This window comes from Microcebus murinus, chromosome 8 (assembly GCF_040939455.1).
Source record: "Microcebus murinus isolate Inina chromosome 8, M.murinus_Inina_mat1.0, whole genome shotgun sequence".
Classification (NCBI taxonomy): domain Eukaryota; kingdom Metazoa; phylum Chordata; class Mammalia; order Primates; family Cheirogaleidae; genus Microcebus; species Microcebus murinus.
This window is the reverse complement of record NC_134111.1, coordinates 56,228,815-56,251,248: the sequence shown is the minus strand read 5'-3', so window position 1 is coordinate 56,251,248 and position 22,434 is coordinate 56,228,815. Positions and strand designations below refer to the sequence as shown.

Below are 22,434 nucleotides of genomic sequence, written 5' to 3'. Positions count from 1 at the left end.
CAAAAGTGAAGTACAATTGCAGCACAATAAACTGGACTTTATTCTTTACTAATAAGACCTAAGATTATGCTAACACTTTTAGCAATAATGTCACTTTGCTGGTTTATCTTAAGTTTATGATAGAGTAAACTCTTGTAATGTTTTTATTGCAGCTTCTGCCAAGCCAGGTGTCGCCCATTTTATCTGTGTCAGCTATTTATCTTTTTCATACAAATGTGGGCATATTTATTATCATTTAATTTTATTTTATTAGTCTTTACCCATGATTCCATCTTGCTAAACTAATTTGAACCTATCTACTGTATTAGCCATCTCTCCTAGGTTTAATTCTGTAGATTTGACAAAGTAAGCCTTCTTTGGCTGCAATTAACTCTTTACTAAAAATGCCTAAAGTGAAGATTGAAACCTCAATTTATGAAGCAATCTACTGATTAACCAGTCTTTTAAACAATCATGAATGCTCCCAATAGTACTTTAATTCAACCACTACTTCATAATCTTTTTATTAAGTCTATCATGGGAGACTTTCTCAAATAAACTGCTCAGAAGAAATTCTACCTAGCAACTATCCTATCAATGACATAAACATAATTTGACATAAATCAGATGGACTCTTAGTGATCAAGGCATTCTTTCCAAAATATTCACAAAGTGCTTGGTAGATGATGAACTTATTGCACTGGTTTTCAATGTAAAGCTTGCCAATCTGTAAATTACGTAGTCTATCCTTTCCCCATTTTGAAAATCAGGGCATTTTCCTTTCTCTAATTTTATGGTCTTTCTACTTTCTGTAGATTTTCAAAGATAACTGACAGTTACAATTTTCTCAGTACCTGGGATGCAATTAATCTCAGTCTGGTATCTGAATTCATTTGGAAGACTTAGGTTCTAACTATCCTCATCTACTTTGAACTACAATTTGTTCTTTATCTTCTTCATTTCAACTTTTGTTGATTGAAGACCATTCTTATTAAACCTATGTGGAAATAAAATATGCATTAAATAGTTCTAATTTATCTGACACTATCCTTAGGCATCAGAGAAAACTTGCTAAGCAATTTGCCCATGTTCCTATTTTTGTGGGTGTGTTATTATGAAAAATAATCAAGTTATTTTTCATTTGGAATATTTAGAACAAGTATTATCTATGTATCTATCTATCATCTATCTTTTATGTTTTTATTTGATTCAATATATCTTCTTCTATCTCTTAATTTTATATATTTGTACTTTATACTCATAAGGGAATTCAAATATTTTCAAACTGCATTTTTTTAATCTATCCTTTTTATTACTAACTTCATTTCAGAAATTTTTTTTTCAGTTCTGGGATTTACAGTTGGTTCTTTTATTTATTAGAGTTAAATTACTGATGAAATTCTTCTCTTTGTCCATTTTTCTTGTACTTTATGGAGCCATATTAACCCTAGGTGTTTGAAGTGCTCATCAGCTAACTCCAACATTTGTATTTGGAACTGTTTCTGTTGTCTACTTTTTCTCTCAGTTTCCAGTTATGTAAGTCCTGTCAAAAGAATATTTAGCAAATGCCAGGCATTAGTTATGAAAAATTAAAGGGTCTTCAGATGGTGTTTTCTTCTTCTGGAAAGAGTCACCCTTTTTTCTCTAGGCAGTTCCTGGTGGGTGATCACTTAAGCCATTCAGATGCTGGCAGGGTTCAGTCTGCAGTGTAATCCCACCAAAGGCTTAGTCTACTCTGTTCCCCTTAGGAACAGATGTTAGAGTTCCCAACCAAGAGCTGGGTGCTTTCTCTGAGGTTTCTACTTCCCAGCAGGTCCCAAACTCCAATCTTTGTTTGAGGAGATTTCTGAAAAATTCTACTTTGGTTTTCCAAGGCCTTTTGCTTAGGTTTATTGAATCCACTGCCCTGTGTAGCCCCAGTATCTTGTCAGTGTCCTTAGTAGATCATTGGTGCACTTGAAGCCCTCAAAGTGTCTGCCAAAATCTCTACTGGTTTCTCCTGTTCCAGGAAAGCCTCGATTATCAGCCTCCTGTTCACACAGAATTGGGAAACTGCCCGGAGGTAGAAGTGGGGATAGGTGAGCTCACCACTCTCAGGTTCTTCTCTTTCTGGAGTCTTGGCCTCTCTTGTTCTTGTTGGCACAGCGGCTCTCCACTACCTTCAATTAGATGCTTTCTGCATTTTGTCCAGCTATTCCAGGTGTGCTAAGCAGAAGCACTGCTCTGTCACTGGCTGCTCCATCTACTCAAAAGTCCTTCATTGCTTATGTAGAATGTTTATGATTGGCCAGTCAGATTTTCATTTTGTAAGATGTGCAGCAAGAACCCATTCCAAATTATATTTTTTATCTATGTCAAAATAAACTTAGGTTATCATGATATTACAATGCCTGTTTAGAGTTTCCAGAAATAGCGTGTATTTTACTACTAAGCCTTGGTAGTCTTTTATCTTGATATCATCAACATGGTCACTATACCCCAAGGTCTTACCACTGTCAAACGATAAATGAGTTCCTCCTTATTGATAAAAATGAAAGCCCACATAATAGTTAACTTTATTGGTTTAGCAACATTCTGAGATATGAAATTGTTGGTAAACAAGTAAAACACATGTTTTTAATTCTCATCATATCTTTTGGACCATTAGGCTTTAAACAAACATTACTGAAATGTGGTGACCAGTTAGGTTGTAAGAAGGAAGAGGCCAGCTGGCATGTTCACTTGAGTGTTCTGTTCTTGATTGAGTTGCTCTGGCTCATATTTTCAAGCTTGAAATTGAAAATGTTTTCAGTTCATCTAAAAATCATCAAGATCAGAGAAACTGATTCAGGCAAAAATTCTGGCAGACATCTTGTTGAAAGTGCCAATTTATTAACTTATGGTGATTAATACTAAGCATGCTATCTGGGATACAGCTTTCCTGTTATCAAGGTACCTGGAAAGCGAGACATTAGAAAACCATTCATTGTATATGAATCTAAACAAAAACTAGATAATTTAGTGGACTATTTAGACTGGGTTATGGCAAAATTTTCCATGCTCTCCCTAGAAGTAAAATGAGTACTATGTTTACTAAATAACCTTCACACAAATTATTTAATATTCTTGAGTGGCCAAAATACTTAAGTCTGCTAAACACATAATCACTTTTCATAGATCCTACTAGCTAGACAACAGCAAATCATACTATCCTCCCTTTTCTAGACCTAACTCAGACCACCATACTCTTCTGATTGTAGTTGTCAATGACATGCTACAATTCCCAAGTTTATATTAAATTATATGATATATTACATTTGGGTTAATAATTTCTCAATAATATGTGAAAGATACCTTAACTTTGTAACATAGATAAAAATATAATTTGGGGTAGGTCCTGCTATAGTTGTCTCACATCTTACATAATCTATTATATTTCGTTAATCCTAATTACAGAAGATATCTTTTATTACTAAATTCTCAAATTCATGGGGGAAATCTCATTTAGGACCTGCAATTATATATTTTTGCGATTAACTTTATAATGTCTAAAGCAATATAAAAATATAAATGTTCAATGTTAATATCATTTAAATAATTTAAAAATAAAATGAAATTTATCTAAAATATCCCATTAAATATTTATGATACATCAGTTGCTGTCATTGAGATTATAGAAATCCATTTGAAATTTGAAAAATTATTGAGAAAGCCTTGCCATCAAAGTAAAAAAACAGTGTTTTGCCAAATAAATGTTCCTCTGCATTTTTTTATGTTTCTACAGAAATAAAGCTCATGGTCTTACTCTTTACCCCTCATCCTTTTGCCTCTGGTTGAATTTCCCCTTGTTTAAAACAATTGTTCAGAGGATTGCAAACCAGTCAGCTAGAACACGTGAAAGTTGGCAAGTGAAGTCTTTGAATTTAGATGTTGTGCTTCTGGTACATGATAGAGTTATGAATATAGAGACATAGTACCCATTTCAGTTCTCATAAATGGAGGAACTTGAGAAACTACAAGAGAAATTTAATTATAATATGCACAATGGGATAGTTTCAAGAGAAAAACAGAGGTCCAGAACAACCATCCCCCTTTCATTCCTTGTTACTGATGTTTTATCATATTCTAAGGATCATGTTGAAATAAAAGATGGAGTACATTTCAACACTTATCAAGTAGAAAAATCTTGACTTCAAAAATTCTGGATCCCCATGCTCATTAAATCACCCTTCAAACCCCAGAAAATAACCAGACCCTAGGTGGAAATTCAGACACCATCTGGGTCTGGAAGAACTTTGGACCTGATATCCAAGCTTAGAACATGGGTTCTGAGAGCCTAACTGTGTCTTGGCACAAGGAATTCAGACTTGCCTGGATATCAGAACCGTGTTCTGCTTTGGCCGTGATAAAGTATTTGCCTTCTAAAATCGTCGTATGCCAAAAAGTTCTATCTCTTGGGAAAGAAAAGCCATTATATGAATTATCAATTTAACAGGCAAAAGAGAATGAGATATTAAATGTGAAAAATGAAACGCACATCATGGAGAACATTGTGGAAAACTGGAAGGCAAAAAGGGAAGAACTCAGCCTCCTTCGGCTGGTATGGCAACTTAAAGCCACTGAGGGCAAGCCTGTGAAACTGCAGTGGGGCGCATTCAAAGAGCAACTTAAAAAGGTGAGGAAACAGACAATGGGATGTCACCTAGCCTTAGAAAGGAATGACATTCTGAGACATGCTACAACGTGAATGAACCTTGAAAACATTATGCTAAGTGAAATAAGCCAGACACAAAAGGATAATTTTGTGTGATTCTACTTATGTGAAGTACCTAGAGTCAAATTAGTAGAGACAGAAAGGAGAATACAGGCTACCAGGGGCTGGGGGGAGGGACAGAGGGAAGAGGGAGCTGTTGTTAAATGGGTACAGACTTTCTGTCTGGGATGATGAAAACGTTCTGGAGAGGGATGGTGGTGATCGTGCTTACACAACGGTGTGAGTGTGTTAATGCCCCTGACTCCTCACTTAAAAATGGCAAGTTTTATTATATATACGTCACCACAATGAAGCCAAAAAAGGTAAGGGAAACCAAGGATCTGTACCTTTATTGTTTGATGTTTTTGAAACAAGCTCACTTAAGGTTGGGAATGTTTTCACAGGGTTAAAGTTTGGCGACGCGGCACGTCATTCCTAGAATGATCACGGCGTGTTTGCTGTGTCAGAGCGGGCGTATGCACAGCTAACTATCTCATGTTCATTTCAGACTACTCACAACTTAAAGCTTCTTCAGGAGGCCCTTATGCCTGTGTGTGCACTTGACCTTGGAGGAAGCCTCCAGACCATTTTAGATCTACGGAAAAAATGGAATGAAATGAAGCCTCAGTTCCAGGTGAAGAAATGGATGGATCTGGGTGAATGGAAAAAAAACTTAAACACTGCTCAGTTGCAGTTTACCTAATTAATTGTAACAAACTGATGAATTTCTGTTTTTCTACAAAAGCGTTGCTTATCTAAAAATCACTGGAGAGACACACTTTTCTTACTGTTTTCCTGCACTCTTCTCAATTGGATGATCCACAAACATTTGGGCTACAAAATATCCTAAATATAGCTTTACCCTAGGTTATTTTAATTGACATTATTAATTAAATTATTAATATATTTATCATGTATTCACTCTTATTCTTTTTCTAGTGAGTACAGATGTGTTTTAAATTGAGATATCTCAGAACAAGAATGGGTAACCCCTGACCCAGAGGCTCTGCTGCCCTGGGTCTGTGAGGTGACCACTGTGATGTCACTGTCCCAACCTACCACACCCAAGGCTCCCACACCATGCCAGGAATTTTGCTGTGCTGTCCATTTACCCTCTCAGAAAGGCCTCAGGATATGAGACCTAAAACCATGAGTCATGGTCCAGTCCCCTGACTGCCTAACACATTCCCTATTTCCCCACCTCCTGCTTCTGCTAATCTTGACACAACTGTCAAAAATGGTTGCTGGTTATATTGTACTCCTGCCTGGATTTTTGTTGTTTGCTGCAAAATTAAGATACCTGTGCTTCCATCTGTCATGACTTCATAAGTGTGGGCTTTAAAGGATGCCAGAATCAGAAGAGTGAAAAGTCCTTTAGGGAATATTTAACTATAGTTTCCTTTAAGACAAAACGGATGTAAAATATAACCACCATCCCTGCTACAAACACACACACACACACACACCTACAACAAAACTCTCAGCAAATGCAACTGGTCTATATTAGGTTCTTTGATATACCCTATATGTGCTTATTTGCATTTCATTTGTGCACACGTGTACGTGTTCCTCTATGTTCCTCTAACTCAGAAACCATTGCCACACTTCCCTAGCTCTGTCACTGTGATGTGCTTAAATTTGACACTCATGTGTTTAATTTGAACTTGCAGACTTTTTTTAGGTCACTTTTCTGAAAATTATCTCCTTAGTCTTAATCATTTCCATTACTTTTACTTGTTAAACAAGATCCATCCCTGAAATTATTAATAGTAGCATTCTCTGTAAGTTGTCCACTCTTTGAAAATTCTACTCCAGTATCTGGGTGCCATAAGGGATATCTGAACAATTGTGGGTAAAAGGAAAGGCAGCTTACCCCACCCTACATGTGGTGGTTATTTGTAGCTCATGGGATGACTGCTTTTGAAACAGCATATCTGCTGTGCTGTTCAGCTGGTGCTTCATTCTCTTCATTCTTTTACCATAGTGCACGAGTAGTTCCCCTGATGTATTTTTACACTCATCTGCTCTTGGTGCTCTTACCACACCACCTGATTCTAGTTTATATTAAATATCATAGCTGGTCATGGGGCTTCATCAAATATCTAAACAACATTAATTAACTTGTTCACTTGAGCACTGTGAAAAAAATAAATAAATAAACTACATTGACTTAACAGATGACAAGAATATTAAGTGTTCCATAGAACTACATGATTCCATTTCACCACCTAACATTGAAACACTGTCTTTGCATTGCTCATAATTTTTTAATTAATAATTTCTGAGAAGATGAGCATGGAACAATGTATTCCTAGCATCTAGCACAATGCCCGAATTTTGGAGATGGGGGTTCATAAGTATTTTTTTAAATGTGAGAATGAGTCATTATTTAGACCTTCATATTGGCAGTGATAAAGTGAAAAGCTCTCTAAAAGCTGGATTTCTTTTATTGCTGTTAATGTTTAGCAATTGAAAGACGAGGTTCTGTACATTATGAAAGAATCAGAAGAGTTAAGTGTCAAAGGAGCCCCTGTGAAAGAGAAGTCCCAACAACTGAAGGACCTTATTCACCTCCATGAAAAACAGAAGGAGAGAATCCAAGACTATGAGGATATCCTGTACAAAGTGGTCCAGTTCCACCAAGTCAAGGAAGAGGTAAGACACTGAATAGATGACTGGAAGACTCAGAGTTTTGAACTATGAAATTAAAAATTAATTATTGTATAATAAATAAGGCCAAATTGCTTATTCTGATACTAGAAGCTTATGCAATCTGACCCCTAACTTATCTCTCACTATGCCCCATGCTCCCTATGTTCTAGCCAAACTCAGTTCTTTGTCCCTCAGAGAAGGTGCACACATTCCTGCCATCAAGCCTTGACTCTCAAGCTACTGTTATTTGACAGGTCTCTCTCTCCTTCTGCCCTAATATCTAAACCCTGTATCTCATTCCAACAATCCTACATCACTTTGAGTAATTTTTCTCACTTCTAAAATCCTAGAGCTCTCATTGTTTATTTCACACATCTTGTATTTTTAGTATCTTGATTTTCAATTACTTTTTAATATATAGAGTTCCACATACCCTCCCAATTCAAGTGTAAGCTCTTTGAGGGCAGAAACCAAGTTCAATTTTTATGTATCTCAAATACCTGACATCATGGAGTGCTCAGTAAATATGTATTTGTTGGTTGCCCTTTTTACAAAAATGTCATAGCTGTTAGCCTCTATAAACACAAAGTGGAAGTGTATGGATATCCCTTTAAAATAGTCTCTGGATTTATTCAGATCACAGGCTTAGATCTTGCTAAGGTTTTAGGTTATAACCAAAAAGAGTATTTCCTTCTTTAAAATAACTGACAACATTAGCTACTCAATTTTTGCCCTATTAGATTTGTAGCATTATTATTCTTTTTTTCTTTTTTTCTTTTTGTTGAGACAGAGTCCCACTTTGTTGCCCAGGCTACAGTGGGTGCCGTAGCATCAGCCTAGCTCACAACAACCTCAATCTCCTGGGCTTAAGTAATCCTACTGCCTCAGCCTCCAAGTAGCTGGGACTACAGGCATGCGCCACCATGCCCGGCTAATTTTTTGTATGTATATTTTTAGTTGGTCAATTAATTTCTTTCTATTTTTAGTAGAGAAGGGGTCTCGCTCAGGCCGGTTTCGAACTCCTGACCTTGAACAATCCACCCGCTTCGGTCTCCCAGAGTGCTAGGATTACAGGTGTGAGCCACCGCGTCCGGCCGGATTTGCAGCATTCTAACATTTATTTGGCTACGATGACAACAATTAGCGATGGGCTTGGCAGCATTTTGAGTAGCTAGTAAAATATGTTATAGCAAATGGACTTTAAAAGAAAATCTGTCTTCATGTAAAGCTGAGGTTAATTGTTAATGCACTAACTTCCAGCTGGGACAGCTCATCAAATCAAGAGATCTGGAGCTTCTAGAGCAGCTGAAGGAACTGGGTGATGCTCATGAGATTCAGAGTCACCTCCGTCGCTCGCAGGAAAAGCAGGCACACGTGGACCATCTCTATAAACTGGCCCTTTCCTTTGGAGTGGACATCATCTCATCAGTGCAGCGGCCTGTGAGCATCTCTGAGCACCATCACTTACCCCTAATTCTGGGCTTGGGCTATGACATGAAAGGAACAAGGCCAGATTGCTTAATATATATTAAATTACAAAATACATTAAACCATTGAGGTAGTAACTGGTGATGAGCTTCTACCCTATGACAGAAGAAAAAAAAATTTAAATAGAAAATCCGAATATAAATGTCCTGTTAATTGTTTCTATTCTCATGCCAATTTTTTTAAAAAGAGTATTTATGTTGTATATCTGTGTAATCCAGTGTGGCAGACAGTATTTTTGCCTTTCAAATGTGCCCAATGCAACTAAAGAACTAAACTTTTAATTTTATTTAATTTGAATTTTATTTAAATTTTAAAACTGATTCTCAATATAGTTATCGGAAAACTTTTAATTATGCTAGGAACAACTTGGGGGTGGTAATCAACTTTTGAAACTGTAAACTTATGAAATTTAAATACAGATCAAATAGTTCTGACAGAAATTGAATGATTGAGATATGCTCAAAGCATGAAATACACATCAGATTTCAAAGACTTAATACAGAAATCATATTGTTTGTACTGGTCACATGTTAAAATGGTGATACTTGCACATACATGGTTAAATTATAAAAATAAATTTCATCTATTTCTTATTTACTTTTTGATATGATGACTTGAAACTTTAAAATTATTTGCGTGGTTCACGTTATGTTTCTGTTGGCCGATGCTGCTTTAGCATTGCAGGCATGGACGACCGTCTAGATCTGAGAGCTCATCCAAGCCAGAACCCACATTTTATAGAAAAAGAATTTGAGGCCCAGAGAGGCTGGCTGCCTTGTCCAAAAGCCCACAGTGGAGGAGTCCAACCCTTCCGGTTGGTTTTAGCCAGGGATCTGGGAACCACTCATTGGGTCCACGTTATGCCACTGGACTGACTTCAAAAGAAGAGCCTTAAAGAGAAGGAAGTATTTCCAGATCAATAACACTGATTTTTTAAAAATCCTTCTCCAAATGTCCAATTTGAAGGGAGAATAGATTATGTTTATTCTATCAATATGTATAACATCGATTAAATCGTAATGGCCAATTTTATTTAAAGTACATTTAAGATATCTACTACACTATAGGAAATGCAGTGAACCTAAAGGATATTTTTTAAAACTGAAAGACATAGAAATTCAAAGTATCTGTTGCTATTTATAGAATCTACTTTTTTCCAGGAAAGAGCTTTTTTTTTTAAGGAGTTTTATTTTATTAGCAAATTTACTCTAAAAAGAAAAAAGAAAGAAAGAAGTCCCACTTTGCGCAGATAGTGTAAATTGTTCTCCAATCCTCCCCTGGCCTTGGCCCCCACAGCCCTGGGTGCGGAGTGGAGACGGCAGCGCTTGCATAATGAACCTAAGGTTAAGCTTAAGTTGACAGGAAAATTATAGTGCAGAAGTCAAATGTTTCTAATGCATATTTTATGCCTTTTGAAGTAAAAATTATACCTTATAATGAATGGTGTCTCTGAGGAGTTGGGTGTGATAAGCAAATCTTCAGAACTAGCGATTCAAGACTGGAAATGTCTTTCCCATAATGTTGGCTGTCTGGCTTCTTTCTGAAATAATTATATTCAAATGTGTTTAAGGTAAAATAAATCAGGAGCCTATGTCTTTTTTTAAAAAGTGTCATTTATGAGTTTCATAATGCAGGTAAATAGCATATTCATCTCATTGCTGTTTCATCCATTACCCTCATTACTTCCACTTGCCTGTCATTTTTAGAGCTGCTCTAACGTCTCTGCAAAGAACCTACAGCAGCAGCTGGAGACCCTTGAGGAGGACAGCCTGAACTGGTGTGCCAGAGCTGGGGAGTATGAACAGACCCTGTCCCGCAGCTTGGAGTACTGTGCCACAAGGGATGAGATAAACGAGGTGAGGGACGTGAGAAATGACTCATTGCCAAAAGCTGTTTGAACCTAAAGCATGTGTCTCAGTGTCCATACACGTGCATGCTCACATGCACACGTGCGCATGTGCACGCATGCAATGAATCAGGAAATGTTCTTCTCACCCATGTCCTTTAATCCAATAGGCAGTGGCCTCAGGGCTCTGAAAATCTGAGTAAACTTTAAGCTCCCAAACTTCTTGAAGTCAGTATGCTGTCAGTGCATAGAAAAACCTAGAATGCAGTAGTTTTTAGGGTTGCTTTTGTTTGTTTTTTGGGATTTGTTTTGTTTTGTTTTCCCCCACTCAAAGCTGTGTAGCAGTCATTTGCTAGAGTGGCTACAGCTCTTGTAGACCACAGAGGAAGGGGTGACACTGACCCATTGCAGCCAGCTCCAGCCTGCTGAGATTCTATTTAAGTACCATTGACTCATGGTGAATGGGGTGCTGAGGGCCATGCTCTTTGCTTCAGAGGCTACAAAGTGTTATCACTAACATCAAGTGGCTGCTTTCATATTTACTCCAGCTGAGTGGTTTTCCTGGCAAAACAACTCTTAGAGTAAAAGGAAATAGCAGATAAAAGTGAACCTCCACATCCCTGCACCCTCACATACATAATTTCACCTCCTCCCCGTCAACTGGAACCAATCTCTAACCCCCAGATACTCACTGAACCACAGCTACCACCCACCCAGCCAAGCTTTCACCCACATGCTTACTCATTTCGGGGGGCACCCACAATCGCACACACCCCGTCAAGTTGGAATAGTAAGGGTTCTGATTCTAACTGGGAATTGATAGCGGAACATAAGGGTACCCATAATTCCAGATTTATCTCCATTTAGAGCAAAATGTTCTATGTCCATTAAACCCTAAGTCCGTTAGGAAGAGGGTGGGGGAAGAGGAGGTGGTATACCTTCCTGAACTTTGTTTATGCCCAGTTTCTGTAAGCTAGGTCCAGCAAGTGTCAAATCTTAACGAACAACATTAAAGCATGGACTAAAGTGTAAGTAACTAAGCTTTAATGACGGTCCAGCTCTGAAGTGCCCCCATGCAGGCCACGCTTGTACGGACCACAGGCAGGTGCAGGAGGGGTCACGGCTGGAAGGAAAATGAGAGGTGGAGAGAGCAGGAGTGGCTGCTTGGATCCCGTTTCACAGGAGGGTTGCAGGAACTGATATCTGATAAGCATTTTCACTTCATTTTGGACTAAAGGACTGTGGAGTTTCTGCTCAGGGCCTGTGTTCCACGGAGTCACTGCTGGCCAGAGATTCACATACTCATTCAGGGTGGAGCCCACAGTGGAGCTGCCCTCTGCCTGGTAGAATGGCTGCTTCCGGTTCCTGCCCTGCAGCTTACACTTCCCCTGGGCCTTGTTAGGAAAAACAATCAGAGCAAAGTGGTCTTCTCAAGGCTACAGAATTTGGATTCGTGGCCACGGAAATAATTTTTTGAAAATCTTTCCCCCAAATTATCTTCTTTCTTCTTCTTCCCTCTGCCTTTCTCCCCTCCCCCACTCTGTCCCTCCTTCCCCCTTTTTCTCCCTTCTCCTCCTTCTGCTTTTTGTGCACCTTAGCCTTTCCAAAATTCTCTGTCATTGCAGGATGGCTCAGCTCTGTATTCACTAAAGCACAAGTGGAGCAGCTAAGGTTGTTCCCAGCCCCCTCTGGCTGGGTTCCCTCTCCCTGAAGAGCTGTGGCATTTATAGAGCGGGGGCTCCCTGCCCAGGCCCTTTCAGCAGGGTTTCTATTTACAGGGTCTGCCTCATGGTGAGCCTGTGCTTGCAGCCAGTGGCTCGGAGGGCAGATGTCCCTTCCAGTCACGGCAGGAGCACACCAGGATTGTCTGTATCATGTCAGGAATGAGCAACCAGATACATGTGGGTTCGATTTAGGAATCAGATATCACTTTAGCATGCTCTTAAATATTAAGAGAGATATTCTTCCCATTTGCTTCCACTTCTAAGCCAATTGATCTTTGATGTAAGTTACAGTTTCACATTTAAAGGACCTTTGAAAACCTTGGGTCCTTTTAGCCTTTCCTTCTTTTGTAGAGATACAGCCGGCATCTCAGAGTGTAGCATCCCCACCCTGGACTTTCCAACCACAAGCCTAATGGGAAAATAATCAAAAGGAATATTTTCAGTGCCCCTTAGTAAAATAAAGATACGTGTGTGGGGTTTATATGGTGACTATCAGAGCACAAACAGATGGCTGATTTCCACAGTGGTAATAATATTTGACATCTAGACATTATTATTTATTATCATTATTAGTCTTTGGGTTTAGGTGCTTAAAACACTATGTAAAATTAAATGCCATATGTTCCACTAATTTTTTTCTGCATAAAATAATACTATCTGCTGAAGAACTAGATCAAGCATAGCATTTGATTTTTTAAAGTTGATTTTACTAATAAAACACAATGTCTTGCTTCCAATGTGCTTAAAGTGCTTCTAGAAAGTTCACAGCCTCTGACTAACAATAGCTTTTGGAGAATTTCTTGTTCAACATCTTCATTTTTCAGATGGGAAAACTGAGGCGTGCATGATTTTCATTTTAGCAATGTGCTGTTAGAGGGCTCCGGACCTTCTGCTCAGTGTTCCAGGGAGTCAACTTCAGACTACAGAGTCATTTGCTGGGCACCAACATGCTTATCATTTGCTAAACTCAGAATTCATTATTCATATAATCTTTTAGTCCCTTTCAACCAATGCATGGTCTGATGTGAAATGTATCCTTTTTCTATGCTTTCCTCTTCTATCCCTATTTTCTGGCATACCTGTTATGTTTGTATGATCTGATATAATGGTACAGTTCACTTGGTTATTTCAACAAAAATTTCTTTCTTGACTATGCTATAGCTGATTTACACAGTCTTTATAGCACTGAAAGCCCTTAGGAAAAAACTTGAAACCTCAAGACAAAATGATGTAAGGTGCTCTAAACATAATTGAAAATGTTTCTTAAAGACAAAGAATGATGGTTTTGTTCCTTGATTATCCTTTTTTCTAATTTCATACTAAGACACAGGAAATTGTAAAACCTCATTTTCTCCACATCTACCTTCAGACTGTCAGATTTTGTGGAGTTTTTTTCCTACTCCTTTCACACAAAGATACATTTGTATGCATGAAGGTTGAATATCTCTGTATATTTTCTTCCCTGGTTATATTAATAAGTTGTTCATACACAAACTGCTATAGACATATTCTCTGCCATATTACATGACAGGGGAACATCATTCTTTATACATCTACATTTAGAAATGTAATAAGTTAATATGGAGCATGTTTTCTTCTTACAACCTGACCAAAAAAATTACCTTTATATTTACATCATGCTAATGGAAATTTTTCACTAGTGACTCATATTGTTGGTCACAAACAATTACTTTCTGGAAAGAATAGCAATGACAGAATTGGGTTGGTATTCATTTTCTCAAAAGAAATTTTCGACACAGAAGCTCTCAGATAATTATTTTACCTTACCTTGACATTTTTCCACCATACCAACATCTCACCCATCAGGAAGAAAGCAGAGAAGTATTTAGTATATATATATATATATATATATATATATATATATATATATATATATATATATATATTCCATATGTCAGTCCTGTGTTCCAGGGGCACAAACTCTCTTATCAATTTGAATAAATCAGTCATGTGATTTCCATGGAACAGCACTAGGCTATAACATGGACAATAGCTATCTTCCAGAATTACAATCCAAATTCATCATTCTTTTAAAAAAGACTACATTGTCTTCATTCAGCAAATATCTTTAATGTGGTTACTATGTGCCAGACCATAAGAATACAAATGTCCTCAGGAAACTTAGTGTCTTAGGGGGAATTAAAACCCACAGGGCTTCACAGTTGCAGCCAGTGGTCTGTTAGGCCCTATCCTAGGTCCATTTGGATGGTATGTGTAAGAAGATAGGAAAGGTTACCATTTGTTCTGAAAATGGCTATCTCATGGGGTTAAAATCCTTTAGAATGTTGGTGTTTAACATCTGCAAAGTGACTCTGTGGGATCTTCCTGAAGAATATAGAGAGATGTAGTTTAAAATGTCCAGAAAATAAAACTAATAAAATAACAAATATAGTATGAAGACACAAAACATGCTGAATGGATAAAATGTTTATTACTGAGACTTGCTGCCACCTACACTTCAAGACAGAGCAATTGTCTTCTCTTTCCAAGCTGCCCCACTTTCTGCTGCTATGAGACTGACCTCACGCACAAGAAGACAGAGATGTGGTGGCCAAATGGAAGGAGGCCAGGAAAGTTTTGTTCTGAAATCTCTCCAGCACTAAGGCTGACTATTCTACCATAAATGATTGTAGCAAATCGTTTGGGTTAAACTTTGAGCCTTTGATGTCTTGATTTCAAATGCAGCATCCTGGGGAGGTAACATTACAGCCTTCCAATACTGAAATGAGCAGCAGAAAGTGTTTCTCTGGAGAAGACAAAATGGCGGGCAGGAAATCACATTCGTGAAGTGGACATTAAGAAAAAATGAAAATTAACTACTCATTTCATATTTTTGCTTCTGGCCAAGCCTGTGCCATAGTTCCAAGGAAAGGCTTTCTTTTCAAATTCATTTCTTCTGTTTTCAAATGTCCCACGGTACCTCACACAAATTGGCCTTGCCCGCAACAGACTTACAAATAAACACATTTTTGTGCCAAAGCTGCCTCAACCAGCTTAGTCAAGACTAAGAATAGCAAGCCAGCCTCACTTGTCATCACCCTCTTCCCATCTGCTTTATCCCGAAGAAGCTTTGTTCATTCCTAACCCTTAAGGGGGGTGGGGAGAAGGGACAGGGTTTACCGCTTACTGGAAAATTTGGGGAAGTTGCTCATTCTGCTAATTTTAAAATAATTACAATGTTTAAATCTTAATAATGTTTTTTCTAATTATAGCTATGATAACTCAGTCTGCCTATTGTATGGCAAATATGGAGGAACTGAGCAGGTGGAACGATAGGGAAGTCAAATTATTCATTAGAAAAAGTATCTTTTACCTTAGTTTTTAAAGACTTTCAGAAACTTTAATATGAATTATAACAACATTTAAAGATTTCTAATAGGGTAGCATTTTTCTCACCCCAAGCGCGAGGTGTTTTTTCCTGCTTGTGTGCGCAGGTTGAGCAGTTGTCTCAGCCATCTCCACCGTTCTCCATTGTTGACAAGCTAACTAAAGTTAGAAACAGCTGCGTGAACAATGACACCACGGCCGAGCCACCATGGCACTCAGTACCTTTAAAAAACATGATCACATACATAGTGAGTGTGATGCACACCGTCTGGGGTATGGACACGTTGGAAGCTCTGCCTCGAGGGGGGAGGGGAGACGAGGGCAATATATGTAACCTAAACAATTGTACTTCCATATTCTGAAAAAAAAAAAAAAACATGATCACAAGTTATGTGGGGATTAGATGGGAAGTTAAGTTTTCATATTGGAAAGTGCAGGTAAGAAAATTAAGTATGACTAGATTTTTCAGTTGCTGAAGGTAGTTCACGCACTCTATACCTTCCACTTTTACCTGTTATAATCCTGGATCTGAGTTGGGAAAGGCACTGGGGTTTAGATTTAAAATGGATTTCCAGTGAAACCAAAAGAGAAAGTGCCAGCAACTTTGTCAAGGGAGCTCATGTGTCAGAAAGATGCTGATCCTGTTTCACACTCCTACCCACAGCCTCGTGAACATTCTTTGGGCTTATAAATCATCTTCCGTGGAAGTGCACACAATCTGAAGCAATCAGAAGTAAAATTACATTCATCGCTTATCAGCCTTAAATTTCTTCATCCAAAGTAGACTTAAAATCTCATAGCTTAGAATTTTAAAGTGTTAAGACAGCTTTTCTCCATCCATCATATAGTTTTCAAGTAGATAGTACACTGTGCCTTTTCGACAAGCAGGTGTAAGCCAGTGGAGATGAGGTTGATGACAGAGCCCCTTTTCCTTCCTCTAGACTAAGGTTTTATGATCTATGTTGTATTTCAGTAGAGAAAAATAAGAATTTAAAATTTTCCATTGGATAATTGTTAGGGATGATATGTGTTTTTTCCCTTTATTTTGTTTTTATTTGTGGTAAAATGCATGTAACATAAAATTTAACAGCTTAACCATTTTAGTGTATAGGTTAATGATATTAAGTATTTTCATATTGTTGTGTAACTGTCACCATTTTCCATCTGCAGAACTTTTTCATCATCTCAAACAGAAACCTCTGTACTCATTAAATAGTAACTTGCTATTGAAGAGATTTTTTTTAAACAAGAATGTCTGGTTTCCTCAAATATGGTACTTATTATATTTATAGTTGTGAATTATGACTTTGGGGGGAAAAATCACCTGCCTAAGTTTTATGTGAATAACAGAGGATATAGTCCCTTTATATCTCAATCTCATAAATTGATCTTATTTATCCTTTCCTATTAAAATCAAACACATGCGATATTAAAACACTGAATTTCATAGAATGCAAATTTTTATTTTTATTTCATGAGTATATGAACTGAATATGATCTTTAAAATAATTCCTTGAATTCTAATAGAGAACTAATTTTCAAATTTTGAAGCAATAACTCTTTTCACTCTTTCTGAACATAATTGGTTTATGAATTAAAGTGGTTTATGTGGTGTCTGTTTGGTTTAGTTTGTAACTTAAAAGTAATGTTCAACAATTTCATTTACCATATAAAATAAACAACACTATTAACTATAGTTGTATCAGATGCAAAAATTGCATCGGTAAAATAATTTTCATGTGTACAAGTTTGCTAGGGCTTCAAAAATGATGTTTTCAAAGTGTTAAAGATCAAGGTTTTGTTTTCACAATATGCAGAATTTGAAATAACCATTTTAAGAAAGCATGCATTTTCTAGGACATATATATTTCTCTGCATTACAAGTCTAAATGGTTTCTAGCATGTGCATCACCTTTATTCCCTCCCAAATAATTTGTTTACTCTCATTGGAAAGAATGCTAATGTTTTTCTGACTTTTCTTATCATAGCTCAAATTTATCAACTATGACATTGTTCAGTATTGCTGTTGAATGCCTCCATATAATCAGAAGGTTTATGTTTTCGCTATACTTCTCTTTGTTGTTACTACAGAGTTGTCTGTCAATATGCTTATTCTTCTCTTACAGAGAAGGGACAGAAGATGGTGCATTTAATGGAACTGGGAACTGGGTGGTTTAAATTTTTGGTGCACTAGTATAGTTGAACTGTTCTTTTTTTTTTTTTTTTTGAGACAGAGTCTCACTTTGTTGCCCAGGCTAGAGTGAGTGCCCTGGCATCAGCCTAGCTCACAGCAACCTCAATCTCCTGGGCTCAGCGATCCTACGCCTCAGCCTCCCGAGTACCTGGGACTACAGGCATGCGCCACCATGCCCGGCTAATTTTTTTGTATATATATATATTTTAGTTGGTCAATTAATTTGTTTCTATTTTTGGTAGAGACGGGGTCTCGCTCAGGCTGGTTTCGAACTCCTGACCTTGAGCAATCCGCCCGCCTCGGCCTCCCAAAGTGCTAGGATTACAGGCGTGAGCCACCACGCCCGGCCCAGTTGAACTGTTCTTAAGACTGTCATAATCTGTACCCTATTCTCAATATATAGCCATATTCCTGTTTATATACAAGTTAGTATTGCCATCATAAACAACAACTAATTTTCTGTTTTTGAAATATCTCTGAAGTTAATGGCCTATAACTAAGAAGGAAAACTCTTGGAAACTGCTCATTAAAAATTATTTTTAGCTGGGCAAAAGAAGTTCTTTTCCTAGTAAATTTCATATTGGATCTTCTCTTCTGCCCCTCCCCCCAATGTCCTGGGTGGTCTAACTGTCAACACTTTATTAACTTCTTCAATGTGAATAGCTCCTTGGAGCCTTAATAAATTTATACGTGATGGCTATAAGAGCAAATCAGGAGACAGAAGGCTCTGAAACCAATATTAGCATACAGAGAACAGAATGAATGGGAAAATGATACCAAATAAATACAAATAAGAAAATTACAGTAGTTGAAAGTCTATGTATGACATGTGAGAAACTGTATTGTTAGGGTCTATAACTATAATCATAATTAAAAATTATAAATCAAAAAGTATTTTTAAACAATTTATAATTACTTGTATTAGGGGGATATATTTAAATTCACATTCTCTGTCCACTTAGCAGATTCATTTTCTATTGAAAATCACTCTGAATACATTGTAAAAATTATGAATATTTTGAAGTGTTTATGCGCTTTGATTTATTGCAACTGAATATTAGTTTTCTTGTTTTAAGGAAACTGCCTGTTTCTTTTTATTGAACTGCAGCTCAAAGAGTCATTCAAAGATATCAAAAAGAAATTCAACAATTTGAAGTTTAATTACACTAAGAAAAACGAAAAAGCTCGGAATCTGAAGGCTCTTAAGTATCAAATTCAACAAGTTGATATGTATGCTGAAAAAATGCAGGTAAGGAGAAAGCATGGCGGGTGTATATGTGCGTGTATGTGTGTGCATGTGTACTACCACAATTATTGCAAAATCACTTTGCATTTGAATTCCAGATGCTTACCTCTTGGGTTTTTGATAGCATTGGGACTAAAAGGATGGTTTTCCCTTTTTATAACAATTGGGTTCTTACCTCTTGAGGCAGCTCCAGAATGGTTTCTGCCAAACCTACACAGCCTATCTATTTCCATTCTTTCTCCCAACACGTGCACACACCATTCTATGCCTCTCTTCCTTTCCTTGCACCTGCCTATATGAGGATTTTCCTCCACTGCTCCCATATCCTCTTATTCCTACCTTGATTAACATATGCACTAGAGAGAATATTTAAATGCTTTCTGCAGGACACAGTGAGCTTATTGAGGACAAGTATTTGCTTTTATTACCATTGGCTTTTAAAAAAATATATCATATTATTATTCTCAACATCTGGGATAGACCCTGGTATATAGTAAATTTTCTATATATTTGCTGAATGCTGAATTAATAAAATATTTGAAAAAACATTCTTTACAAAATATATTTGTAATAATTATGATTCTGACATATCAGAATAGAAGCTACAAAAATTTTCTCAAGTTTTTCTCTTACTATTTAATTACTAGCATCAAAAATAAAAATAGGATGTCATTTTTATAACTTTTTTTTGCACAGGCTTTGAAAAGGAGAATGGAAAAAGTTAATAATAAAACTTCTGATTCTTTCTTAAATTATCCAACTAATAAAGTAAATGTCCTTTCGGAGGCCATAAAGGATTTGCAAAAACACGTGGATGACTTTGACAAAGTTGTGACAGATTACAAGAAAAATTTGGACTTGACTGAGCATCTCCAGGAAGTGGTGGAAGAGGTATCTTCTTCTTATAATGGTATCTATGTTGTAATGTTGTTTTAAAATATTGTTTTGCTACTTTAAAGCAATGCTACATTCGCAATTATTGTCATTGAATTCATGTATCATGCTCTTTTCCATGAATTTTTTTACACAGGATAATTTTTTAAAATAGAATTGCTAGACCAAAGGGTATGAATGTTATAAGGTTTTTGATTGTATTGTCCAATTGCTCTTAAGAAAGGCTTTACTAATTTACTCTTATAGGCAACGTATGAGAGTTCCCAATTCTCTATAACCTCATCAACTCAATATGTCTAATCATCATGAAATTATGTTCACTGCAGTATATCAGTGCTTAAAGTACTCAGAATGGCTTTATTTCACAGAATTTGAAAATATTTATTTAAAAATGATACTGAGATTTTTCAGCTACAAAAAGTTGTTATTGGTGTTATTTTTGTTATTGTCAAGAGGATACATGGTACAGTATACATAAAATATGTAAAATTTGACAAGTTAAAGTTATTTGCACACTTCATATTGAAGAAATTCTACACTTGAAGTTCTTGAGTGTTCTTCCTTGCCTGTTATTCTGAGATACAAAGCATCTTTGTTTACCACTAACACAGTTGAGTTTTTAGATTTAACACCAGATTAAGGAGGATCAAGATGATCATTCTTCTTCGTCTGATGTATAGTTTTGCTGTAGCTTCATGACACTTATTTAAAACCTGCTCCAAACAGAGTCATGCGTTTCTATTTCTCACCCAACATAAGTGCTTCTGCCCTGGCCCAGACATTCCTTCCATTGCAGTTATTTACTTGTACTAAGAAACTGTTTCAATTCTCCACTGTGTTGTGAAAATATAACTGAGTATCTTCTACTTGAAAATGGTGAAATACTATCCTTTGGATGATACTTCCTCCATTCATAAACTAAATCTTATTCTTAAAAGAGAATGTATTGGCCTGCAGGGTGGCTCATGCCTGTAATCCTAGCTCTCTGGGAGGCCAAGGCAGGCGGATTGCTCAAGGTCAGGAGTTCGAAACCAGCCTGAGCAAGAGCGAGACACCGTCTCTACTATAAATAGAAAGAAATTAATTGGCCAACTAATATATATAGAAAAAATTAGCCAGGCATGGTGGCGCATGCCTGTAGTCCCAGCTACTTGGGAGGCTGAGGCAGGAGGATTGCTTGAGCCAGGAGTTTGAGGTTGCTGTGAGCTAGGCTGATGCCACGGCACTCACTCTAGCCTGGGCAACAAAGTGAGACTCTGTTTCAAAAAAAAAAAATGTATTTATTAGAATATTAACTAGATGATACTTTTACTCATGTACTGTTAATATCAGTTCATTATGTTAGATTTGAGTGTTTGGCTTTTTCCTTGCTATTTAGCTGCTATTTGGATTATTTTTAGTGTCAAATGCTTTTTATGCTGCCTGTTCTTATAAGTCTGTAACACTCCTCTTAGGAATTAGATTTTAGACAAACCTAAGAAGGCAGGAGAATCAATTGTACTTCCATACTTTTACTTTCTTATAATTTTATTTATATGTATTTTCATGCTTAAACTGTCTTATTCCTGCCTCTAATATCCAAGTGCAAAAGTATATGATCAAGTTTTGATATATTCTTCATTGTGACTTAGAAAGCTCAAACCAATGTGAACATAAAGTCTGAAGGAATTAAAATTTGATACTTCACTGGTCAAAATGAAGAACTTTAGAAGGGTGGTGTCTCTTTAATCTGTGCTTTATCCCATTTAAATTTAGTGTCACTTTTGGTATGACGATGCAAGTGCCACAGTTGTAAGAGTTGGGAAATATTCCACAGAGTGCAAGACAAAGGAAGCAGTGAAAATTCTCCACCAGCAGTTCAATAAATATATTGCGCCCGCAGTGCCTCAGCAAGAAGAAAGGATTCAGGAGGCCAGTGACCTTGCTCAGCGCTTATATGGTGAGATCACTTTTAAGATATCTAGTGATTTGCCATTCAACAAATCTATACTGACCTAATCCGCCAGAAAGCAAGAGTGCGGCAAACCCTCAGAGTCCTCACTACACCAACCTACTGAGGGAAAAGGCTCAAGATAAGAGCCCACATCCAGTGTAAGAAAACAGTAGGGAATAGTGGGAGGAACTTCTGACAGCAGGAGATGAAGCCTGATGATTTTTAACAACTTTGCGTAAGCCTTCTTTTTCTATTCTCCTTTCTCCTCCATCCCTGTTGTTCATCTCCAGGGTAATAAAGCCAGAACTATACTTAGCTTATATGGACAAAAAGAAAAAAAAATACCTAATTTCCACTAGAATGATTCCTTAAAAACATTCACCACTCGGGTAATACTT

At 37.1% G+C, this 22,434-nt stretch overlaps 1 protein-coding gene across 2 annotated transcripts in view; it reads left to right on the top strand.

The window, feature by feature from the left end:
• The window catches only part of CCDC141 (coiled-coil domain containing 141), a 180,331-nt gene that overhangs the window by 131,678 nt on the left and 26,219 nt on the right, over positions 1 to 22,434 (top strand). For both annotated transcript variants that reach the window (XM_012785842.2, XM_012785846.3), the window contains 8 exons: positions 4,454 to 4,633; positions 5,220 to 5,345; positions 7,178 to 7,366; positions 8,624 to 8,803; positions 10,558 to 10,707; positions 19,072 to 19,212; positions 19,906 to 20,100; positions 21,859 to 22,042. In XM_012785842.2, the coding sequence (XP_012641296.2) occupies positions 4,454 to 4,633; positions 5,220 to 5,345; positions 7,178 to 7,366; positions 8,624 to 8,803; positions 10,558 to 10,707; positions 19,072 to 19,212; positions 19,906 to 20,100; positions 21,859 to 22,042 (1,345 nt within the window). The remainder of the gene's footprint in view (positions 1 to 4,453; positions 4,634 to 5,219; positions 5,346 to 7,177; positions 7,367 to 8,623; positions 8,804 to 10,557; positions 10,708 to 19,071; positions 19,213 to 19,905; positions 20,101 to 21,858; positions 22,043 to 22,434) is intronic.